At 41.6% G+C, this 23,946-nt stretch overlaps 1 protein-coding gene across 7 annotated transcripts in view; it reads right to left on the bottom strand.

Moving 5' to 3' along the window:
• Positions 1-23,946, bottom strand: part of TEAD1 (TEA domain transcription factor 1) — a 157,843-nt gene that overhangs the window by 99,263 nt on the left and 34,634 nt on the right. For 5 of the 7 annotated variants that reach the window (XM_050335493.1, XM_050335491.1, XM_050335495.1 and 2 more), the window contains one exon: positions 3,926-4,179. In XM_050335493.1, coding sequence (XP_050191450.1) covers positions 3,926-4,073 — 148 coding nt within the window. In that variant the 5' untranslated portion in view covers positions 4,074-4,179. Of the gene's footprint in view, positions 1-3,925; positions 4,184-23,946 lie in introns of those variants that run through there. The other 2 variants (XM_050335494.1, XM_050335498.1) reach the window with 2 other exon arrangements.

Here is a 23,946-nt window from a genome sequence, read left to right as displayed (position 1 = left end):
CTTAAAAGGCAAAAGCCACCTTTGCTACCTTGAGGCTAAGTTAGCAGTGCTGATAGCAACATGCCTGCAGGCATATTACACTTGCTAGCAGCTTATGGTACTCTGGCATTGTCCCTAGAACTGCACTAAAGCTACTTCTCTCTATAGCTAAATGTTAAAAAAAAAAAAAAAAGAAAAGAAAACGTGCACGCAGGGCCAAATCCATTCTCGTGGTAATTCCAGTGACTTCAGTGTTACACCAGGGATAACAGTAGGGCTGCATTTCACAGCAGCTTTCATTCTTGTAATCTTTTCCAAAACACTCTCCAAGGAGCAAAGACAAGCACAGGCAAATATCCTGCCAATAAGTGAGTTCACAGGAATTGCTACAAGCAACTAAACTGTCAGCAGTAAAAGACCAACAATCAGAACAAAGTACAAATACAGGACAGCCAATGCCCTCTAATGGGCTTGAGTTTTACTATGTGCTGGATACAAGGACATGGAAACTCGTGGGAATGAATCTCTGAGAGGGATGGCAAATTATAGGGTGTCCCACTTTGTACCAGTAGGTGATATTTGGTTTTGATCAAGTTTTCTTTTGAAATGGTACAGATTAAAAAAATCTTACCAATTCCTTGCAAGACAAATGAAAATGGTCTAGGAACTCTGTCTTTCCTCTATGGGCTATGCTTGACTGCTTCCACAAAGAGTGTGAGCATCAACTTATACATGTGTTCCTCTATCCTCCTTCAAGCCTTCATATTTAAACCATCCTCACCTTTCCTTAATTTTATTTACTTTTAGTCAATACTGCACTAGGAGCAAAACCAACACCGTAAGACCTTCATGACCAGATGCACAGGGGAAAGAGGAAAAGAAGTGATAGATAGTGCTTTCCTGCAGAAAGTGCTTCCCTTCACCTCACCGTGCATTCCTTCTCTCTCAAGAATTTCTAAACTACAGTTCCTGGAATTTGCCCATCTGAACCAAAACAAGTGTCTTTGCTTCTTACCAAACCATTTCCTATTAATTTAAAAACAAGAGTTTCACTAAGCTTTCATTTTCATTTCTGAGGGTTTCCTCCAGGAGCCAAAACCCTGGGCCAGCAGCAGCCTGAAACGCTCCTGGTCTTGCACAGGAGCATTTATGGTTTTGCCTTTATAGCCTGAGGATGCCCTACGGCAAAAAAAAAAAAAAAAAGCCAAGACATCCTCCTTCCCTTCTCAGCCATGGGGCCCTGTAACACTTTTCTGTGGGTATAGGATCAGAAGTCTTTTGTTCTTGTTATCCTCTTGTGCCTTAAGTTACTTTTTTCTGAAGGCAAGGGGAGAGAAAAAAAATTCTTCCCTTCCCTCCTTCATCTGAGATCTCAGCTGTAGAGGAACAGCTGAAGTGATTCAGGCTGCCCAGAAAGGTCACAGATGTCCCTCACTATGACTGGGACACGCTGCTCCTGCCCAGGTGGCACCACAGGCAGGCTCCCATTGGCCATCCCCATCCCCCAGGTTTCATGCCCCCCAGTCCTCCTTGAGCAATCCACCAGGTCCCCCTGAGCCAGCTGAGTCTGTACACAGAGCTCTTACAAATGCCAGTTTAAGGATGGGTTTAGACCACCACAAAGAACAGTGAAGAAACTCTGGCTTCTGCTTACATGAATGTTGCAAATCTCTCATTAAATCAAAGGCAGAGACCTAAAATATTTCTTCAAGCAAAATCCCTGCTCTTTTCAAAGTCTCCCTTCAAAGATCAAAAACTACAATTGCTTAATTCACACAGAGTGATCATTATATTTGCCTCCATAAAAATCATATTTGTTCTTGTGCCTATATCTAAAGGTAATTTCAGTTAGAAAATGAAATGGTGCTCTCTTGACCTTTTGTCTTACAAGGTTCATGAATTACTGACACATTACAATATCCCACAACACTATGGAAGCTTAGAGATATTGCAATGTCTCTCTTGTAAGTGAAATAAACTTGGTATGCCACTATAAGGCATTAAATTATTTTCCTTATGCCACACAGAATCTAAAACACTTACACTGTTATGATTTCAAAATCCTTTGAGAACAATTATGCTCTCAGGGCCATAAGACTCTATTAGAAAGTCCTCAGAAACCTAGCATGGTTTCAATAAATCCTCAAACACTACAAAGCAGTTACTCAGCTTGAAGAATGAAAACATGAGTTCAGCCACTGCAAAGTCAGGATGCAAATTCTCACAGAGTACCCTTGCACTTCCTAACACAATTTTTTCTTCTCAATCAGGGCAACGCTTTAAGTCAAGTTTTCAGCATCAAGCACACATAGATCCTTTTTTGATTGAAAATCAACTATATTTGATTTAGGATTAGTATAAATATGAAATGTCCATATGCTTATGGTGCTACTAGCTACCAGTATTATTGAGCAATTAGATATGCACAAATAGCTTTATACATATATAATTTAACAAGTCTTAACATTCGGGATTAGAGAACCATCAAATGAAATCAGTAATTGTCAAAATGAATGGATACAAATGCTAATTTCTTTAATTTATAGAACGGAACAAAAATGCTTCAGAACACCAAAAATCGGATTTCAGGGGTGACTAATGTGGTTGTAGGGATCCTGTTGAAAAAAATGTAGCCACAGTTATTTTGGCTGATGAGGCTGTTCAAGCCTAAGTAGAGCTTTTGAGCATAAATACACAATAAGCTTGTGTGTATATACATGCTTATGTACTCCTAGAAGGAGCACAACCTTCTAATTAGGCAAATCATCTCCCCTTTCCAAAGGAAAATAACAGCACTGAAATGCAATCAAAACAGGCGGAAACAGGCGAGAAGGAGAGGACAAGAGAGATTATATTCCCTTGGGCAGGGGGAGAACGGGAGGGCGGGAGAAGGGGGGAGGAAAAAAAAGCAAACACCCAGGCAGGAAACCCGGCCCCAGCAACTTTCTGCCAAGGGCAGCTGAGATGCTTCATCCCAACCCTCTTTTTTTTTCCAGACACGACTGTTTGGTGTGGCCGCCGGGGTCACACGGCAGCTGCGGAGGGGGCCGGGGGGCCGGGTCCCGGCAGCAGCAGCAGCAGCAGCAGAGTCCCTGTTTCCATGACCTCAGGCAGGGGGCACAGCTGGTGGCAGCTGCAGCACCATCTGCTCGGGGCTGGGCCCCCTCCCCTGCCTTGGGCTGCCCGGCCAGGTACAGCGAGAGCCAGCGCTTGAGTGTCCCCAGGGCACTGCCACCCATGGCACAGGCACCCCAGGGAGGGCTCTGCCGGCCCCAAAGAGGGGTTTGCAAAATGGAAAAGGAAAAAACGAGAGCAGGATGAAAACTACAGAGCCCCGCTGGTGCGCGCAGATGTCAGTGTCCCTCTGCGGTGCCTGCATTTATGGAATGCTGTCAGCACGTCATCTGATCTGTAGCAGTTCGCATGGAGGGAAGGGGAAAGGGGGAAAAAAAAAAGAAGAAAGATGCAAAGGCACCCCTAACTTTCCTCTTTCATCCAGAGGCTTCTGAATGCAACAAGAACTTTATCACTTTTCAATTTGGTATCGCAAAATCTGCCACACCACCACACAGACAGTGTTTCCCATTTCCCTGTCTTCACCATTTATTGAAAAATAAAGAAAAACGCTTACTTCTTCTATGCCTGAGGAGTGACACATTTCTTATAGAAGTTTCTTTTAAACACTCACATTCAGCCACAGCACAGCACTTGTTAGAGGCACAGTTCTGTATGAATATTGCTTCCTAGTGCCCTTGGTGAAGGAACTGGCTCAGACAGTCCTGACCACCACATCAGCCCAGCTCAGCTCCCTCAGATTCACAGATTTCTTCCAGATTTATTCCAAAAGTACCAAAACCAGAACTAGGAATTTTGTGTGAAAACGAGCTGGGCTTCACAGTTCTCATTGGCACAATTATTTCTGAAAGCTAAAATGTGTACCACTTACCATACATTTTGCCTTCATCTGATAAGATGATTTTCCTCCTCCCACATGGTGGATAGATAGCTAGAGCTTCCTGAAAGCTCTGTTCAATGTCAGGGCTCCAGACACCTTCTGCATCATTGTCAATAGGTTTATCTGCAGAATCACTCATTCTTTCAATATCTTCGGCAGGACTCTCGCTGCCGCTCCAGCTGCTGGGCTCAATGGTGATGGCTGGGGTCTCCAAGCCTAAGCCTGGAGTCTTCAAGGAAATAAACCTGCAAAACAAACAAATAACCCCAAGAGGCATTAAAGACATGGAACTCCAGGCAAACATTTCTGTCTACTTCTCATGCTAAGTTAACTGCAGCTGAGCAGGAATGGCTGTAACACGAGCATGGGATGCACCCAGGAAAAGTGAAAAATTAATAACCATTCTACCTCAAATGAGCACAGGTGGAACAATAAGGCTGTCAGAAGGGGAACTCCACCACATTTTCTCTGTGCAATTACATGAAGGCATAGAGCATCAGGTTATTTTTCACAGATAGACAAAGTGGCTCCTAATACTTGGAAAAACTCTCCAGCCGCATTTCATCTGGCTGAAGACTGGCACCCTTAAAATAACAAGCCAGACCCTCAGGCAGGGGTAAATCAGAGTACTTTCACTGGCTGGAAGGGAAGCGCACCAGTTTATGCCACAGTGACCACCAGAGCCTAAACCCACTTGAACCTAAAAACAAAAGCAAAAACTATTGTTCCCATTCATCCAGATGTCAGTGGAGTAAATGGAATTACACTAGTGATGACACAGTTCAATGCAATTAACTGGAAAAGGCTGTAATTTTCAGATCTTACTCAAATAAATAATACAATAAGAACCTGAGCTACCTACAAAAAGAAATTTTTAAAATGATAATATCAGAGAATTACAAGAAAAGATATATGCTTTGCCTTATTTAAAAGGCCTCTGTCACAGAACCATAGCAGAACAAAAATTACAAGCTTCACGTTGCTGAATCAATTTAATAAGAAATAATTTAATATAGCTGCACCTGCTCACACCAGTAGAGCTGCAGATCTGTCAGTTTTCCTTTTATATTTTTGAGAGAAATACAACTCTGCTATAAAGACTTGTTCCAGGCAAAAAAAGCTGCTATACCAGACCACATTCACCTCTGGTGTAATTCTTTGGGAAGTCAGTGAAATAACACCAGGAACAGATTTGGCTCAACATGTCTAGGCATAATGCAGTTTTATTTTGAAAAACGAAGAAGTTTGGTGACTCTAACTGATCTATGTAGATGGGAGTGTTCAAACATGCACACATGAGCTGCAAACGCACTTAGAAATCCAGTTTGCAGCGTAAACACTCAAAATCCCTAAACTATAACATTTTTACTCTGCTGGGGCAGAAGAGAAGGGTTTCCCCTTCTGCACACCTCCATCTTTGTGCTGATACACCTCTCCCTGGGGTCTCACAGGATGCCCATAAAACAACAGGTGGCAGAACGGCATTCACCCCACAGAGAAAGAAGGGGAGGTTGTACATGGAAGACCATGACACCTCTGATGAAACACCTTTGGACTGGAGAACTCCTTGAAAGAGGAACTATTTTCGGCAGCCCTCACCTGAACTCACCAATCAACCAATCGGTAGAGATAACCAAAACCTGACAGTCCGGTCCCTCGGAGGCTACAGTGTCTTGCAAAAAAAACAGAGCTGAAACTGGGCAAATAGGGAGCAACCTCTCAGTCTCATAGACCAACATTACCAGTTTGACAGCCAAAGGATGGGGTATTTCCACTTCTCCAGGCTCTAACAGGAGCTCAGAGGGATCAGCACATGGGAAATGGACTCCCAAGAACTTGAGTTTCCTTCCTTGCATGTCTGTTTCTATAAATGAGGCATTTCTTAACTTCACATTGGTTTGAACATTTCAGCACAGCAATCGCCAGGCTAATCACTGCCTCAAACGCCTTTTAATAACTGATAATGAGGGAGCAGATGGATTCACAGGGAACCACATACAAATGGTAAGTGGGTGAGAAGTCTGGCCAAATGCACCACTTATTGTCTAGGAAATCCAGAAAGTACAAAATTTTTAAATTCTCATCACATAAATGGAAATGTAAACCTTAGTAAAATAGTGAAACACACTATCCTTCTTAATCCTCAGAAGGCTGAAGGGTTGATTCAAGCCCTGCAAGAGTTGAATCTTGTATGTAAGCTTTAGCCAAAGCATAAACACAGCAATACTGGGAAAGTACTGACAAGAAACAATCATATCCACTTAAGCCTTCACATACAGGGGGAATTTTAGGTAAATGAGAGGGAATTGAATGTTAACAGGGATAATTAGAGAGGTTTCAGTTTTATTGCCAGAGTGCAGGGGAAAATGGCTATTGGAGGATTCATTGACTTCACATGATCGAGGCCATGACTGAGCATTTCACCAGAAGACAGTGCCAAATGGGACTGTTTACTGGGTCTGTTCTTCAAAGGTGACTACAGGAGGAAATCCTTCCCCTACCTGATCCCAGGCCCAACAGCATGCAATGCCCAAAAGCACAGCCACGGGCAGCTTTTGCTCAGCGCAGCCACCCTCTGCTTACAAAATCTGTCACAGTCATAGCCTCAAGTCTTATTATTGCCCTATAAACCAGACCTTGTTATTACATTATGCAGAAATAATTAAAATGCACAAGGAACACAGTGAGGCTCTAAAGTAATTAATGTTATTTGATATTCATGTTATATCTTGCATTGTGTTTGCTGGTGAATTTTCACTAAGGTGCTATCTCCCTTCCCATTCCTTTTTACATACTTGGATATCATCTTGAGGCATTAGTAGCTACTCTTCCAGCCTGTAAAAATGTAAGACAACCAAGTGTTTCTTCCAGAACATCTGTACAACTGGGGCAGGGAGCAACCTGCTGGAAGAAAACCTCTCATACTAAAGGTTATTTTCATGGATTTCCATTTTGGTGAATGCTGACCTTGCAGATCAATCTGGAGGACCAAGGAAAAAAAAGCCCTTTTATTACAACTGCTAAATGACTCCCTGTTATTCCAGGAAAATAATGAGCTAATTCAGTTAATCACTTCCAGCTCACCTCTGCATATTAAAAGGCAATTCCAACTCCTTCTTAGCTTGAATTCTAAGGACCCAACTGTGATGAAAAACTTCAGACCTGTTATGCTGAAGTTCTACATGATTATCAGAAATAATACAAGCTGTCGACAGGTGAGCTTTGTTTCACATTTCTAATGAGCTATGAATCTCATGTGAAACACATGAATTACAATCCAATTTAAATTTATAATTTTTTTTTTAAAAGTAGCCTTCTTTATATTAGCAAACTCCAAATCTTGCAATATCAACTTTCAGCAGACAAAGAGTTAAGCTCCTGGGGGTAATTAACCCCACCTCCCTTCACCGTAATCAGAGTTTCTACACATGACAGATCATTCTAGGATTATTTAAAGCACACTACTGAAGTTTAGGAGGTCTCTCACCAGATTTTTACTTCCAACACCAGTCTTACATACAGAAGAAAGACAGCTTCCCCTGTGCATAAAACTCCTTTAGCTGCAAACCCGAATTCATTCTTCCCGCAGTTGCTTTCCATTCTCTCCAGTTAAGTCAGTTCTAAGTATATCTGGTTTTGTTGTGCAGTTATTAAGACACTTTTTCTCTGCATGATGGAGGTGTGTCCTCCCACCCTCCCAAACAAGACAATGTTACATTTAGGAATGGAGAAATTAGTAGGGGCAATAATGGATTTTATGAACAGGTTTTATAGCCAATCCATTCAAGACGGCTTGATGAGGTACGAGATAGGACTCACTATGTTCCCTCAGTACAGTAACTTGAAAATTACTTTAAAAATGCAGAGAAACAAGACTGGCTGCTGTCAGAGCTGATAAAACCAATGTATTTAACTATAACCAAATGATAGCCCACAACTTCTTACAAGGGAATGGTTTCTTTACTTGCACAAAACATTCACTTTATGAGCAGTGCAAACCTGGACTTGCCCAGAAAGCTACTGCTCACAGACCAACAACTGAGATCAATAGCTCCTCACAGGAGCGTAGGACAAGTGCAGATTTAAGGCCTTGATATGTTTCATACCCCTCAATATTTGCACAGTGAACTAACATGAAAACACTGTCTTTCAAAAGTCATTAGAGCTGAATCTTATTTCACAATGTCTTGCAAAAGTTAAACCATTTTCTCTGTTTAATTCATTTACTTTCTTGAATTTCAGTGTACAGGTGCCAAATGGTGCCTTCACTGTGGTATCACATAACCACTGGAAGAGGATTAATACTCTGCACATATTGGTGCAGGAACACATGAATGACTGAAAACATGTCTTGATTCTGAGACATGTCTGAGAAAGAAAACACATCTCCCAAGTCTTCTAAATTGTGTCTGCTTGAAGGGGGTAAAGTGCTGGTATTTTTGAGATAATCTACAGTGGCACCTGCAAGAATTTGCAGGTGAGAAAGCACCAGTGTTGTTATCCACACTGATCTTCTGGCTATGAATAGCTGTAGGTGGCTACCAAATTGTTCTTTCAACCAGACCAATATTCCTAAAACCGGTCTTTCAGAAAAACTTCAACACTCAAAATCCTTACCTCATGAATTAAAGGGGTAAATTACACTTTTAAGAATACATTTTATTTTTATTTGTGAACAAACTCATCTTAGTTTCAGTTACATAAAAACAATGGGATTGGGAATTCAACAAGCTTTTTATAAACCTCAAGATGATAATGAGCAGATGAGTAAAAACCAACTAATTCTAAATTTGCAGATGGCAAATTTTTTCTAAGGCTTGAAATGTTGCAGAGGCCCATGGGATTTTCCTTTTGCTTTGTTCAGCAGTGCAAATCCACAGCTGGAGTGCTAAAGCTCTGGAGAGAATCCAGAGGAAGAAAGTTATCAGATCTAGAAAATATGACCTACCAGGAAAGGAATTAGGTTTGTTTAACTTTAGAGAAGACTGATGTGAGAAGATAACCACTTTCAAATAAGGAAAAGGTAAAAGCAAAGCAGAGAACTCTTGGCCATTTCTACCAAGGACAGGATATGAAGAAAAGAACTAAAGTTGCAGCAAGAAAACTGCAGGTTGGTCATGTGGAAGACTGTTCTGACCCTACCAAGTCACACCTTGGAAGCGTCTGAGGGCACTGGGAAATGTTGGAGAAGAGAGTTTGTTCACAGAAGGTGACACAAATGTTTCTCAGGATGAATGCTCAGCTCTGTCTGAGGTAGAGAAATGAACTACATGATTCCATGAGACTCAGACCCAACAGGAGGAAACCTGCACTGGGACCACATCCTTGACTTAGGCATGGGGGAATCCAGACGCTTAAGAGACTTCACACATGTCCTAGTGACCAGACAGATTTGTCAGCTGCAGGGCAGGAATCGAGGCAAAACCAGGCTTCCTACTGCAGGTGCCTGTGGAGCTCCACGCTCCTTCACTCTGCACAGTCTCCTGGCACAGGAACTGGGCATCCTGCTGCATGAGCATCACTAGCAAAAACCACTTGTGAAGTAGCTCATCAAGGTAGCCAGGATGGGCGAAGACCAAAGCACCAGGTTGGGGAAGAGAAAAGGCTCCATCTCCTGCTCTCCAGTGGAGTTTTGGGAGATGAGGCTGCCTCATCCCCAGCCACCCCATGCTTCCAGATATCCGTTGAACTCTTACCATCACATCCAGATTTCTCAAGCACTTTCTGCATTGATTAAATTAAATACAGAACTAGTAGAAAGCTTGAATTTTACTCAGATTCTATGTTTCTATGTTGCCAGTAAAAGTATCTTTAAAGTGTTTATGCAAGTCAAGCATATAAAAAAAATTTACTTTTTTATTTAAAAGAAATTTACACTGTGGATTTTCTAGCTGTGATGGGTAAGTATGTGTGGATTTTTCTGATTCATTGAGGCATTCCTTTCAGGAAAACACTATATATATTCAAGCCATTTTATATATAATTTCTTTTTACGAAGAAAGGATATAACACAGTATGAAGAATAAAAATGTAAATAATTTACAGAGCATCCAGTGGTGAAATCATTAGATTAAAATGACTTTATATTGTATTTTTGTTACAAGTTCTACTTATCAGCAATTATTCCCTCTAAGAAGAGGACCAGGAGACAGAAGCAGCCCATTTCTAGGATAAAGTATTCCTTTAAAACTCAGGCAGACTAATTTAGCCATTCACATTTGCCACTGAAATGAAATAAAATGAGTTTTTCTCTGATTGCATGAACACTTCAGGAAGAAATTCTGATGATGTGCTTTTTCAGTGATCAAACAGTTGCATGCAACGATGCTTCCATGTACTTTCTATCATTTGCATAAACTACCTTTGTTGCCCTAAGATAGAAGTTACCATTTCTTGCCTAGGATTCAAGTTGTGTATTAACTGCAAGCTAGCTACCTATTTTAGATTTGTCTTTAGGATCTGTGCAGGAATACCATGATAGTTCAACTGCAGCTACAGAACATCTGTGAAGAGCACAAGATGCTTTTTTCTGAAGTGAATGCATTATGCAGTGAATTCAGGAGCACTTTCTTCTCCTCAACTACCTCACTCAGGGTAAACATAAGAGCAGTAGGAAAACAGACAGTGCCATGTCAGTGTGTAAAATACCAAAAACATCTAACATAACATCAGTGAAGTGATAGTTTTCTTCCAACAGACCTCTACACCCTGCTCATCTGAGAAAATGTACATGTGTATTTTCACAAACTGTGAGGAAACTTACTGAACAAAGAATGACTTAGATCTGCAAGAGTAGGCAGCGTATAGGCCTAAATGTGAAATTAGGATTATATGAACTATTTATAAAAAGAATGCATTCTCCTTGAATTGCCCTTTTTTTTTCTTTTTTTTCTTTTTTTCTTTTTGCTTATAGAAACAGATTACTCAGCAAAGAGTGGGTTGATGTTAATACATGGGAATTCTTCCCTTTGCAAACAGCTTTCATCTCTGCATTCTTTATGCAAGTGAAAAGAGTATTTGGTACCACTCTGAGAGCCTCATTTATTTATTTTTCCAAAAGCTGCTTTTGTTGATATACGATTATTGTTGTAAGGATACTGAGTCAATGACTCCAACCCAATTTTTTTTTTCCATTAGTTTTAATTTCATAATGTTAATAAAATAGTTCATCTTCTCAGCGGGGAAACAACTGAATTCTGACTGTGACTACACCACACTCCTGGGCTCTGTCAGCTTTGTGCTGGCTCACCAGGATACCTTCTGCAAGCAGTCTCAAACTATACATATTAACTAAGTAGTGACCAGCAATCCAGCATGAAAAACTGCTTTCTAAGGGGCTGAACACCACTTGAGGTTCATGGTCTGCACCGATTACCGAGTTATCACCGGGTAGGTGAATCTCAACATACCCATTGTGAATCCCTATCTCATTACAGTCACAGTTGTTGGAGATACAATTCCTTCCTCTGTGATACTGAAGCAGTCACACTCATCCTAGGTGCTAGCGCTCATTTACACCCAGCTGGCTTCAATTATAAGGGTGTTCCTGGGATTTCACCCAGCTCCAGTACTGCATTGGGGTGGTAACCAACAAAGATTATTCTAACTATGACTTGGCACTCAGTGGAATGAAGAACGTTGAGCGCCATGTCTAACTTGCTTTTGCTAATTGCCAACACGAAGCAAAGGAAAGGATAAAACATTTACCGCCCCTCAGAAGGAGAAGCCATTCTTCCTGCCACTGCAGGAAGCAGTCGTGCAACAACCCAGCTGCTGTGCGGTGCAGCGGGAGCTGACCGTGCCCCTCCTGTCACCCAACAGGGATCTGGTCTGTGAATGGCAACGGCAGCATCCAGAACCAGTGTAACCCTGCACCGTGCTTGCCCCAGCTGTGTTCCAGCTGTGACTTTTCTATAGCAAAAGCTGCTATATATTGTGAAGTGAGGATTATTAATATTTCACTCAATCGTCAATTATTCAGCTTTTAGAGGAATGGTTGGTGGCCAAGGCGGGTCTGTCCACACAGAGAGGGGAGGCTCTGCTCCCAGAGAAAGTGAAATGGCTTGGGCTGGCCAGAGGACTATTCTTTGGCACTGAAAATGGTCAAACCACCGCACTGCAGGTCTGTAAGAAACATTTCCCAACCCCAAGGCCTGTACACAGAGGCCACAGAAGGTCTGCAGCCACTCCTTTGCTTGGGCCATGTTCATGGAGCATGTGCTTGGCAGGTCACTGTAATTCATTCTGCTGCCAACACATAAAAACAGAAAATAAAAACTAGTATATGTGGCTGTCAGTGCAATAGGATTTTGATCTAGACTGGGAAAAGAGACACAAAAACAGACGCAGTTCTTACTTATATGCAATAACTGTCTATTCCTTGAATGCCTTAAGTTCAGTCACCCAGCAGAAGCTGAGACAGGGATTCCTTTTGCACAGAGGCTCTCTGCCTTCCCAGTGACTCCACAAATTATTAATTACAGTATAAATGCCCAAAGAAAACAGACACTGGCCCTCCTTCAGCTCCAGTGCTTTCATCTCTCCCTACCTCTCCATATACATAGCTTTGGGATCCAGATCTGGATACAGACACAAACACACTGAATACCTTTGGAGCTATCCATCTTCTGCATCTACTAGTAGTTTTCCCACTGTTTCAGTCCCATCTACCTGGGGGCATGTGAATGATGTAAATGCAGTCAATGGCTTTCCCATCTGCACACAGACAATCTCTTCTTTGTAGTTTGCTCTAACTGCCCTGTTTCCCACAGCACCACTAAGCATGACTAGTAATTTTGTACCCCAACAGCCAAGCTGGAACTATTAATACCACATACCAAGTGTTATAAATACCAGAATTAGGTACATCCTTGATCTCTGGTGTGTTACTAGCTTCCTGCTGAGACCACATATGATCCATTGCTCACACATATGATGGACCTGGCAAGTCTAGATGTAGCTCTGAATGTCTAGATGTAGCTCTGAAATCATTTGTTTCCCCAATTCCCTAAGCCTCCCTAATTTTATTGGAGTTCCCATGTCACACAGACATTTGCAAAACCAGATGCAATCCTTCACATTCATAGCTCTCTCATTCTATTCCTGGCATATGACTAACTGCTTTTGTACTCCAGCACTAGAGTTTTCTCCTTTTTTTTTTTTTTTTAATAACTTGTTTTCAGGATGAAAGTTTTTTTTCCACAATGGCTGCAAAAACATGAGTGTTCGCACTAACAGCTCTGAGTGAGGTGGGAAAAGGGACAGAAAACCACCTGCTTGAACAACTTTATGTAAGTTAAGTCAGGAAAGGGAAAACCAATGCTATTTGAAGGGTGGTCCAATGTCTTACTGGTTCGTATGTAACATAAAACTTTTGCCTATATAAAAAATATTTTATATAATGATTTAAGTATTCTGTTAAAAAGGTATACAGTAGAGTAAAAGGTTCATTCATTTACTCAGGTGCATTTGTTTAAATAAGAAACAGCCACAAGATTAACCCTTTCCCTATTCCAAGTTGAAGAAGGACCCTTCTTTTACGAAGCAGGAGAAAAGCAAGTTCTGGACAAACTGCAACTTCCAGTTGGCTAAAGCCACTCCTGGAATCCAGCACTGGCACCTTTTATCCCTCAAGCCCACTTGTTTTCTGCTTTGCAAATGTTATACAAACACTCCTTTGTGCAAGAACACACACACATGCACAAACTGACTTTCTCAAGAGTTTGTTGAAAGAGCTAAATCGCAGCTAAAATTCATTTTAGAAGTTTAGAAACTACCAAACACTATCTGTGAGCTCAGTCCCCCTAAAGTTGCTTCAGACTTGTTGTGAATGTCTCATGCTCACCTGAATGTGCTGATTTTGTACCAGGTAAAACCAGGAGAAAACAGTTTTGTTTTGCTTTGGTGTTACTACTTGAGCAACCGCCCCGGGCTCTGATTCTGCCAACACAGAGCCATTTTATACATATGAATAATCACTCCAATTTTAATGAAGCTCCTCACATCTCCATTAGCAATTGTTTTGGCTGGAAAAAGGCCCTGCCTATCAGCCCTGGAGGAGCCTGGAAACAGAGGAGTGATAATACTGGGAGGCTCACTTTGGGAAAGGCTGTGGTTTTCTGGTGATAGGACACAGTATTGCAAGACAAAAACAACAACAAAACAAAACAAAAAAGGAAGGGGTGAAATCACAGTGCCACAGTCCTCAGCAGGGCTGAGATTTGATCCCAGTTTTCTGGCCTTGTTCTCATCAACTCTAAACAGAAAGAGATTTCAGAAATCAGCATGTGAGATCAGATAGGACTTGGGGTCCATGTCGACTAGTCACAACATGTCTAGTGTCTTCATCGCACGCCAACACTGGAAAGCCCACCTCATGTTTTTGTGTAGAGAGAAAAATCAAAGCAACAATTTTTTTGCAAATGCAGTAGCTGTCAAATAAAAATATTTTAACTCATTCTGTTTTCCAACTGCTAGCAGTAGTGTAATGGGAAAATTACCTGCTAAATTAAATTTTTAGTCTGAGTTGTCTGTTTATCTATTACAAAGGAAGCCTTCTACATAAGGAAATGAGCGTTACTTATATAGCACTTATACACCAACTTCTTTCTTTCATCTCACTCTTGCCTCCAACACCTGTCCTTCACAGGTGATGAATGCCTTGGCATTGGCCTCACTTTGTCCATATGACTGCCTCATATAGGTAATGGCAGATCTACAGCTTGCACATTGTCCATAATGGAAAATTTATTTCTGACATCTCATATAAGATTCCCCTGAGAACAGAGGATGCTTTTATGCAGCAGGACTTCCATCTTCTACAAGGGAGCTGTAGAAAATGCTCTCCTGCTGAGATTCTGAAACAATCCCAAACTGTGGCAATCTTTAATTGTTGGACACAAGTAAATGCTACAATGACTAGTTACAGCATTTTCAGAACTCAGTATAATAGTTATACAGTAATTCTGCACTTCTCTTGTAGTTACCGCCTGTTGAGGAAGCAATTTCTGTCTTAAGTTCTGACTTATATTTCCAGTCTATTTCAACTCCTTGTTCACTGTAGTTTAATCCTGCTTCAGGAGGTGTCAATTTTCCACAAAAATAACTTTGCTGGCAACCATTAGAATTGTGAATTCACTGGACGCTGGCAGAGCTAAAGAAGAGATGTTGAGGTTCAGGCAGCAGAAAACAAGACATTAAAAAGCCAAACAAAAAGTACAAGCCTAGGAACTAATCCTGATAATTCTCCTGGGCTTTAAAAATCTTGAATTTAACAAAAGTAACGATTTCACAGCACACTCATTTCTGCCACAGCACTCCTTCCTCCCCTATGCTCACCATTCACAGTTCCACGGGCAATCATCACCTGCCTCTCCATCTGCCTGAAGGACAGCTCCCCTGTCCAAGACATCACTTCTTTTTTCCAGCTCCAGCTCCAGATCCAAGTACCCCCTCTCACAAGCTGCATGCCTTCTGGAGAGGCAGAGGCCAGAACACCAGGATGTGCCTGACCTGGCTGGCTGTGTGGCAGCAGGTCAGTGCCCAAGCTTAGCAAACCCCAGCCATCCTCCCGCTCCTGAGCCATCCTTCTGCGGCGCCGCAGCTGGAGAAGTTTCTTGGAAGGGGAGTGTTGGACTCGTCCAACTCCACATGGAGGTTTGTGCTGGGGATTTGCACTGCTATCTGTTCACCCATGCCTGGGACTAACATCTGTCCCTGGAAAAGAAGGCGGGACGGGAAGTGAGCACCAACAGAAATCCTTACAGAAAGGAGCCTTTCCAAAACAATGAGAAAACCCCATCGAATTTATTACAGAAACAGAGCAAACACATGGGCTTATGTTGTCCCTTATCCTATTTCAGTCAGGACCTTCCACTTCTCTGTCAATCTCCTCTGTTTGACAGGAGGGACACAAAAGGGGAGCGTACCCTTGCAAGGCTCATTGCAGTGGGGAACTGGCTACTGTAACTAACTTCCCTGTATGTTTTCTCCATCAGTCTGGTGGGCTTCCAGCAGGTCAGGAGTGGTTGTGTCAGCCATATGTTGCATGTACTGTTCCTGAAATGGCTCAAACGCTGCAGAGTTCAACTCGGTTCTCTGACCAGCGTGTGCAGAAACACCTTCCTAGGACAATGCAAGGTCTCTAAAGGAGATAGAAGGTGCTTTTTTTCAAAGCTTTTGATACAGTTTTACCATCCTAACTGGGGTCTCAACGAGATAGTTCTGCAGTAATAGGAAAACGTATTAAATTCTACAGAATCCCCAAGGGAAGGAGAATATAAAATAAAATGCCAACAATGTTTTCAAATGACAAAAGATAAATGCCTCTGCCCACAGTGGTCAAGAGCACCTCGCTAAAACCAGCCAATAGTTGCAATTTCTGCTATAACTACAATGCCTCTAACAGAAGTATTATTTAGTATCTGAAGATTAGACAATACCAAAATCTGTTTATGAAGAACAGTTAATGCCCATGCACGCATGCAGTCCTATACAAAATGTTTAGTCAAGCTCAGAAAAAGACAAATAGCCTCAATTATTTATACTTTTAAATTATCTTAAATCACATTAGCTCTCCAAAATTACCTCTGTTTTTCATAATGTCTATGCACAAATGCTCCTTTAACTCAATGGATGCTTTTATTACAGGGGAAACTGAACACTTGTACCATGGCTTCTGCAGTATGTTTCCAATTAGAGGCTAAGGGTAGCTTCATGTTGATAGCTGAGACTTCAAATTTCACAACTTAATTCACCACCACAAAACACCATTAAAACCCTGGGCTTTTTTCTTTTTAAATTCCAGGTTACAGGCTTTTCAGTCCTTGAAGGGTAGGTCTCTTTTTAGGCTAGAACAATGTCTGACTTGCACGATAAGCAAATGTCAGAATGGCAAGTCTATGGGAGATCGGAGTATGATCCTGAACTATCTAGTGGTGATTCTAGAGAATTTAACACTTAGAGAAAAGCATTAGAATGCCTCTTCTCCTACTTAGCCGTTGACTCGCTATATGATTTTTAAACCTTCCTGTGCTTTACCATTTGTCATATCCTCTTTGCTGAGCTCAATCTGGTTGCGATCCAGTGCCCTCAAAACCAAGCAGGCCTTTTTTGACTTACTGCTAGTCAAATCCTTGGAAATCCTAGATATATATATTGCACTTGATTATTTGAGTTATTATCATTAAATGAATACGAATTAGAAGGAGAGAGTGACCCAGGCAAAAAAGAATGACCCAGAAAGGGAATGAGCCAGCAAGTGACCTGGGGAAAAGAAAGTATTTTGGCTTCCTTCCTCAAAATAGCTGTTGCTTTCATCAAATGACATTTCTTAAATTTTATTTGAAAGTACTAAAAAAATGCTGATGAACATTACAGTAGAAGCAAGCTTGGCTCTTGATAGAGAAACACTGTGACTTAGAGCCAAAGACTTATTTTTTCACATGTGAATTATTTTTTGAACAGCATTTCCTGGCTCAATGTCACAGACAGATACGACAGTAGATAAGTGTATGAGATTTTAGATCAACAAGAGTGTTACTTTTACAATGAATACATTTGTAGTCAGCGCTCAAAAGTGGTTTTATTTCTGCTGTGCATGGAAGATGTATTGCACACTGTTTTATTAATACACTTTTCTTCTTAAAATGGAATGTAATTCAAATTTTCTGACACTGCAGCTGCAATTTGATGGTTGGATTTACTAACCATGTGGATTCACAGTAACAAACTCTTCAATTTTCATTCCCTCTCTAGCCTACCTTTCTGCCACCTTGATTTATTTCTGTTTCACAGCTGCGCCTACCAAATGATTCTTGCTCTCACTCCACACTTTTCCACTTCTTCCTGCAGCTGATCCAAACTAAAACACAAGTTTTCTGGGAATGTGAAATTAAAAAACTCTCACAGAAAGAATACAATGTCCAGAACTGAAGGGTACACTTTACCAGGGGGTGGGGGAACCAACATGAAGGCTAGAGATTCAAATTTAGAAAAGCTAAAAAATTCTCAGTTTGGATTACACCATCAGTAGTCACTACAGAACACCAATAACTCTCCCAGAGCTTCTAAGGAATTTACCCTTCTCTGGTATTTACAGCACTAACCACTGTAAGCAGTAATTGCTGGACTTACATAAATATAGCCCCAAATATTCCTCTCTCAAAATCGGTTCTGCTGCTGTTAAAACTGGCACCAGAAAACCTTAGTAGCAAAAATGTGATCCAAAATACAAACCAATCCAAATAAATAATGAAAACCACATTGAAACAAAGTGGAGAACAAGCGAACACTGAGGGCCAACAAAAGGAAATTAATAGGTGAAACAATGATGAAAACTGAGGGAGCCTGCTCTCAGCTCCTTCCCCTGTTAAGACTCCTCCACAGCACTACAGCTGTGAAGGAGCCCTGGGTGCTGTGTCCCATCCAGCAGAGAGTTTTCCTTCCATAGTGTTACACAGGGATTCAAAAGGGCAGAGCCCAGGATGAAACTGTAGTCCTGTGTTTATGTATTAATTACTGAAAAGTTACTTAACCTTGAGCCATATCCTAGTGTAATGAGCTTGGGCATCCTTAAATCTCTCGGAAAAGGAGGTGAAGGCAAAACTGGCTTGTGTTTACTGCCGAGTAGCCTAGCCCTGGGTCCTTCTTTATGGATATTCCAGACACTGCCCATCAGAGGCTGGCTCTGACGGACCAAAAAAGTGTGCAGACTTCAATTACAGGGACACTGCACTTCCAGGGCAGCCCAGCTGCCAACCACACAGAGATTTGCAGCGATAACAATTGTACTTAAAAGCCTCACTACACGTTTGAATGCATTTACACATTCTCCTTTTACTCTCTATTTATTATTAATGGCAACTCAACTAATATCAAGACCCCAGTGTGTTTGGCACTAGAGGTGCACAGAAGGGCAGCAAATTCCTGCTCTGAGGAGTTTACAGTCTAATTATAAATGACAGCAAATGGAGGGCAAACATTATGAGCTGTTCTGCTTTTCGTCAGGAAATTTAACTCAGGTAACAATTTTTAACCAGATAGAAACAATTACACATTATATCGTGTACCACAGGCTAGGCTGCAGACCTATCCTAGTCAGTCTAATAAACTGGGTGACAGTGGCCACTTCCAAGATGGATAACCAAGGTCACAGAAGATTGAGGGCTTTTCAGACGACCACCAGCATGGTGACTTTGCAGGAAGCAAATGGGAATTTTAGTTTCGTTCAAGTAAATCACACTCATGCTTACATGTAAGCATGTATTTAAATCCACATCTGTTCACCAAAGGACTTAACATGAATTAAGCCCCAAACATACATCTGATGGCATTTTGTACTTCCTCAGCTTCTAGGTGTCATTCCTAAGTCCACCATAAATTAGCTGCCTGTGTAACTTCTTATTAATCAGCTATGAGATGGTAAAAGTCACAGGTGACTGTTACACATCTCTACAAAAAAGGGATTTTGAGGCCACAGCTGATAAATTTTGTCTACCTGAGGACTATACTGGACCTTCTTGAGGACATCATGGCCTTATCTGTTTTACAGATGTTGAAACTTTGCACCCACCCTTGCTGTGTTAGCACAGTCTGCAGACACCTATGAGAAGCACCAAGCTCTGTGCAGCTGGGTATGAGCTGCACACTGCCATTTGAGGACCCCCTCAACAGCCATCATGTAGGAAAGCACTGGGGGCTGAGCTGAGGTAACCACAATACATGGGGGAACAACTTCCATGGAAAGCCCAAACGTTAGGGAATAGACAATACTGTATAGAGAGGCCCTGAGCCTGTAGCTTTAAGACTGGGTTCAAGTGAGCAAGGAGCCCTCTATCGCCTAGACCACAACTGAACCTTGTGTCCTAGGTGGCAAACACAGCTCTTCTCTCACTAGGGTGGCCTGAGCAGGATGTTTTTGCATTCAGCCCTCTTGGAGGCCATACCTCAGTACTGAAGAGCACCAGAGACCTACCAGCTGTGCTTCAGATATGAGATTAACCTCATGCTGAGACTTCATCTGCTGCATTTCCTACTGCCTTACAATAAGATTTGGACTCTGAACTCTGCAGGCTGTCCTGTAGGACTGGTGACTTGCTGAGCCCTTCCCAGGGCCCCTGGAGGACCTCTTGTGCAGAACCTCGTGCTCACCTTTGTTCGCAAACAACTGACCCACACGAGCAGGAGGTGCCAAGCACCACATGTTCCACTGAAGCCAACTCATACCACAGGGAACTCACCACCCCCCAGGACAAGAGCTCAGTTTGTTAATGTGAGGTACAGAATGACAGGCACCACTTCCCAGATTTGACAAAAAATGGGCATGTAAAGTTCAGACTCCCACAAGCGCATGCAGCTGTTTTAGGAAGCCAGAAGTACCTAGCAAGCTACTGATTACCAGCCACATCCATGTAGAAGAAGGGTTATTTATTGCACCACATCAGCTAAGAGTCCCAGGCTTAAAAATCATTTTGTTCCCACTAGCAAATTCACAAACAACTCACAGAATAGGAGCAAAGGTCTGTATGGTTCCTACATTTCCAAGGCTTCTCCAGGCTACCTTTGTCCACTTTCCCCAGCTAAACACCTAAGGCTCCTCTGACTCTTCCCCATGCAATGAGAGCCCTCTAAATCACATGTTGCCAGAAGAAATCTCTCTCTCCAGGAAAGTACAACTACAACACATTTATGCCAGCTAAGCATACTGCAGGAACCAAATTCTTTCTCGTTATCATTCTCTATTCCCAAACAGACAAAGGATCTGCAGGTCTCTCCAGGAGTCCTAACTTCCCACACTGCAGATGCAGGTGAAGAGGAGTTTGGTATTCACAAAGGCTGAAGCACTGCAGCTTCCTGGGCTCAGCCCTCTGCATGCATAGGGGGTTGGCTCTCACATTCAGGCTTGCTGTTGTGGATTCCAAATGGGGAGCTGAGCTATTGTTCTAAAGTAATAGTAAAAATACGGGATACATTTCACAAAAAGGGTCTGAAAACCATTTTGCTACTGAAAAAAAAAAATAAAAAATTTACTTAGGGCAGAATTGGACAATTAATCTTCTCGGATTCGGTCTAGTCAAAAATAGCCTCTCTATAGTGTCTTACAGAGAATCTGCAACCTCCTTTATGCCAGGGCCACAAAAAATGGCAACTCAGGGAAAAACACATTGTATTTTGGACTTCTCCTTCCTAAAAAAGCAACGTTCTTAACCCCAGCCAGACTCGTAAGAATGATATACAAGAACTGAACAAACCTCTGAATATCTCTAAGTATCTTGATGATTCTCCCTCAGAGAAACCACCACGGATCAGCTAAAAAGGAAACTTGAGGAGGTAGCTGCATGTCCAGATTATACTCCTTCCTAGATACTATGAAGAGAAAAAACATTTATACTCTTAGAAGACAGTATAATAATTTGAATTATAGGTCCCGTCTCCCACGCAGCATCAGGGTCAGACAACGGATGCAGAAACTAGAAGACCTGAGAAAGGCTTGAGATCTACTATAGTGAATTTATAGTATATTTTGAAAAAATCCTGAAGCCATCTTTTAATCTTCTATGACTTCCTTCAAATGATTTCAGATAGTTTAGCAGGATAAGAAAGAGGGAATGAGTACATGGGTGCTGGTGACTCCATAGTTGGCTGCCCAACACATCAGTACCAGAAACAGGGTGAAATCTGAGAGACAAAGAGGGTGCTTTCTGACTCCCACACTGTAATTATGAACTAAATTGTCTGGGGGGCTCCTGCCTCTGCTGTGACACACACGGCAGCTCCTGGCAGTCCAGTTCATCACCAGGACTGATCCAGAGGCAGCCTAACTTCGCTCCAGCAGCTGTGAGCTCAGAGGGATTTCTCACCAAAACCATAAAGCAGACCTGCATGGTAGGAGTTGGTGATGCAGAATAAGGAAGCCACAAGTGGTTTCTTGTTGCCCTGCACCCTCCACTACATCAGTTAGGAGCTGGCAAAAAACCTTCCCCTCTGGCTTTCTCAGGCTTTCAGCGTATTCCAAGTAGGGGAAGGGCACCTTGGCTTGCAGTAGCACACGCCCGGCCTCCTCTCTCTTCTCACTTAGGTAATGAAGCTTCTAAAGGAGTACGAGTCAGGACTAACAGCATCAACAGCATAAGAATCTGGACCTGATATGCCTCTCACTAGGCATTGTGGGTCAGGGAGAGTTGATCCTTAGTGATTCCTACCAGTTTCAGTGTGAATTCTACAGCTGATCTGACACTTCTGAAAAGCAGCCCAAGACAGACACAATACCCTCTAAGAATGGCCTCAGTATCAGGGACCCCACACCTCCACTTAACGTGGGACATGGCTATCAAGGCACACAGCACTAGCAACACACAAAGGTTTTCCTTAGTATGTGGACTGATTTCACAGGAATATTAAGGAACAAAAGAAAAACAAATACATACAGACATCCATGCACAGCTGGAAAATATGAGTTTAATCTTGCAAAGTGAAGAAAGCATCAGATCTTGTCAGTGACTTCATAGTCACAGTGGAGCACAGAATGTTTAATTTCTACATCCTATTCCAACAAAGTTGCTCTGATTTTCAGGAGTTTGGCTTTTACAATTGGACGAACACGACTATGAATGATTTGCATGAGGGACTTTCCCAGGCATGCTTTATAAGCTTACTAAGACTTCTCAAATTGTGTCAGTCTTTTCTGTCTCCCAGTAAAACTTTCAGATTTCTTTCCCAGGGCCTTGGAACTGTGCACACAGTTTTCACTATTAAGTGAAAACCATTTTCTACAGAACAAATATGCCAAAATCAGAGTATCTGGTTCCCTGTATCTTCTTTTTCAACTTTCTAGAGTCTTTTTCTCACCATTTTAATGTCATAAGTTCTGCAAACAACAATTCTTTGGGCAAAAATTAGGAAATGTTCTTTCCAGGCATTTAGCACTGAATCTTTATCTGTGTCTATGAGCCCACTGAGAGTTCCACATAAATTCCAATTGCTTTTCCACTCCATTCTTTTTTCCATTCTTGAGGATGGTTGTTGCATAAAGGACTCTGTAGGATTCTATTTTATTTTTTTTATTATTATTTTTCTTCTTTTTCTGCTATATAAATTATCTATTTCTATTTGGTACTCTTTTCAATGATTTACTTTCCTGTGAAGGAGGGGGAAGGAAAAAGCAAGCTGCAAATATGCAAGTAAACACCTAGGTAACTGCAGAAATAGTCCAGTAACTACACAACGTGAGATGGAAATCAGAAATAAAAAGAACATTACGCAGATAATAGAAACTGTCACTTGTTAGACACATCGGGAAGCTGCTGTGATCTCAGACCTGTGGTCACAGAAGACAAAATCAGTTAAAACCTACAGAGAACATTGCAGATTGTATTTGAGATTTGCCCTGAGATCTCCACATTAGAAACTCTGTTATTATTTTAATTCTTGATTGATGTTTGAACGTTTAACTTAAATTTTGGCTTTTGCCTTTTTTTTTTTTTTTTTTTAATGAACACTGACTAATGGTTTCATTGCAGTCTTAAGGATGGCTTTGTTTCATGTGCAAAGCAAACATTTAGGGAAGGGTGAGATTAAAGCCAAACAAGTAAATGTTTTACAGAGATACAGTACAACAAAGCAAGTAGTTAGATAAATGCTGAAAATCTAACCTGTGTGCACAGATGCCCCTTTTGTCTCCCCCCCAGCTTCTTTTTTTGTCTTCTATTCTTTTGCTTGAAAATTTATTCAAAACCACAAAGAAATATATTGGGAGCAAAGTAATTTTTTTCAGTCCCAGCACCAAGTTCTGGGGCCCAGGTTTTCAAGAGGGTGTTGCCATTAGTGAGCAGGCTAAACAGTTTACTGAAACTGCCTTCAACAAGTGTGGCAGAGTGTAAAAAGGGAGTAAGGGGGAAAATCTGTGTCTTAGACTCTTGGCAACTGCTGGAAGAGCAGAGCATACTTTTACTTCAAGTGTTTACCCAATAATTCACCAGGAAGTAAACAGAAATTATGACCTCTCAAATGGACAT

The sequence above is a fragment of the Myiozetetes cayanensis genome, unplaced genomic scaffold, assembly GCF_022539395.1.
Source record: "Myiozetetes cayanensis isolate MyiCay16 unplaced genomic scaffold, myiCay2020 scf6-25, whole genome shotgun sequence".
NCBI lineage: Eukaryota > Metazoa > Chordata > Aves > Passeriformes > Tyrannidae > Myiozetetes > Myiozetetes cayanensis.
This window is presented reverse-complemented; position numbering and strand designations above follow the sequence as displayed.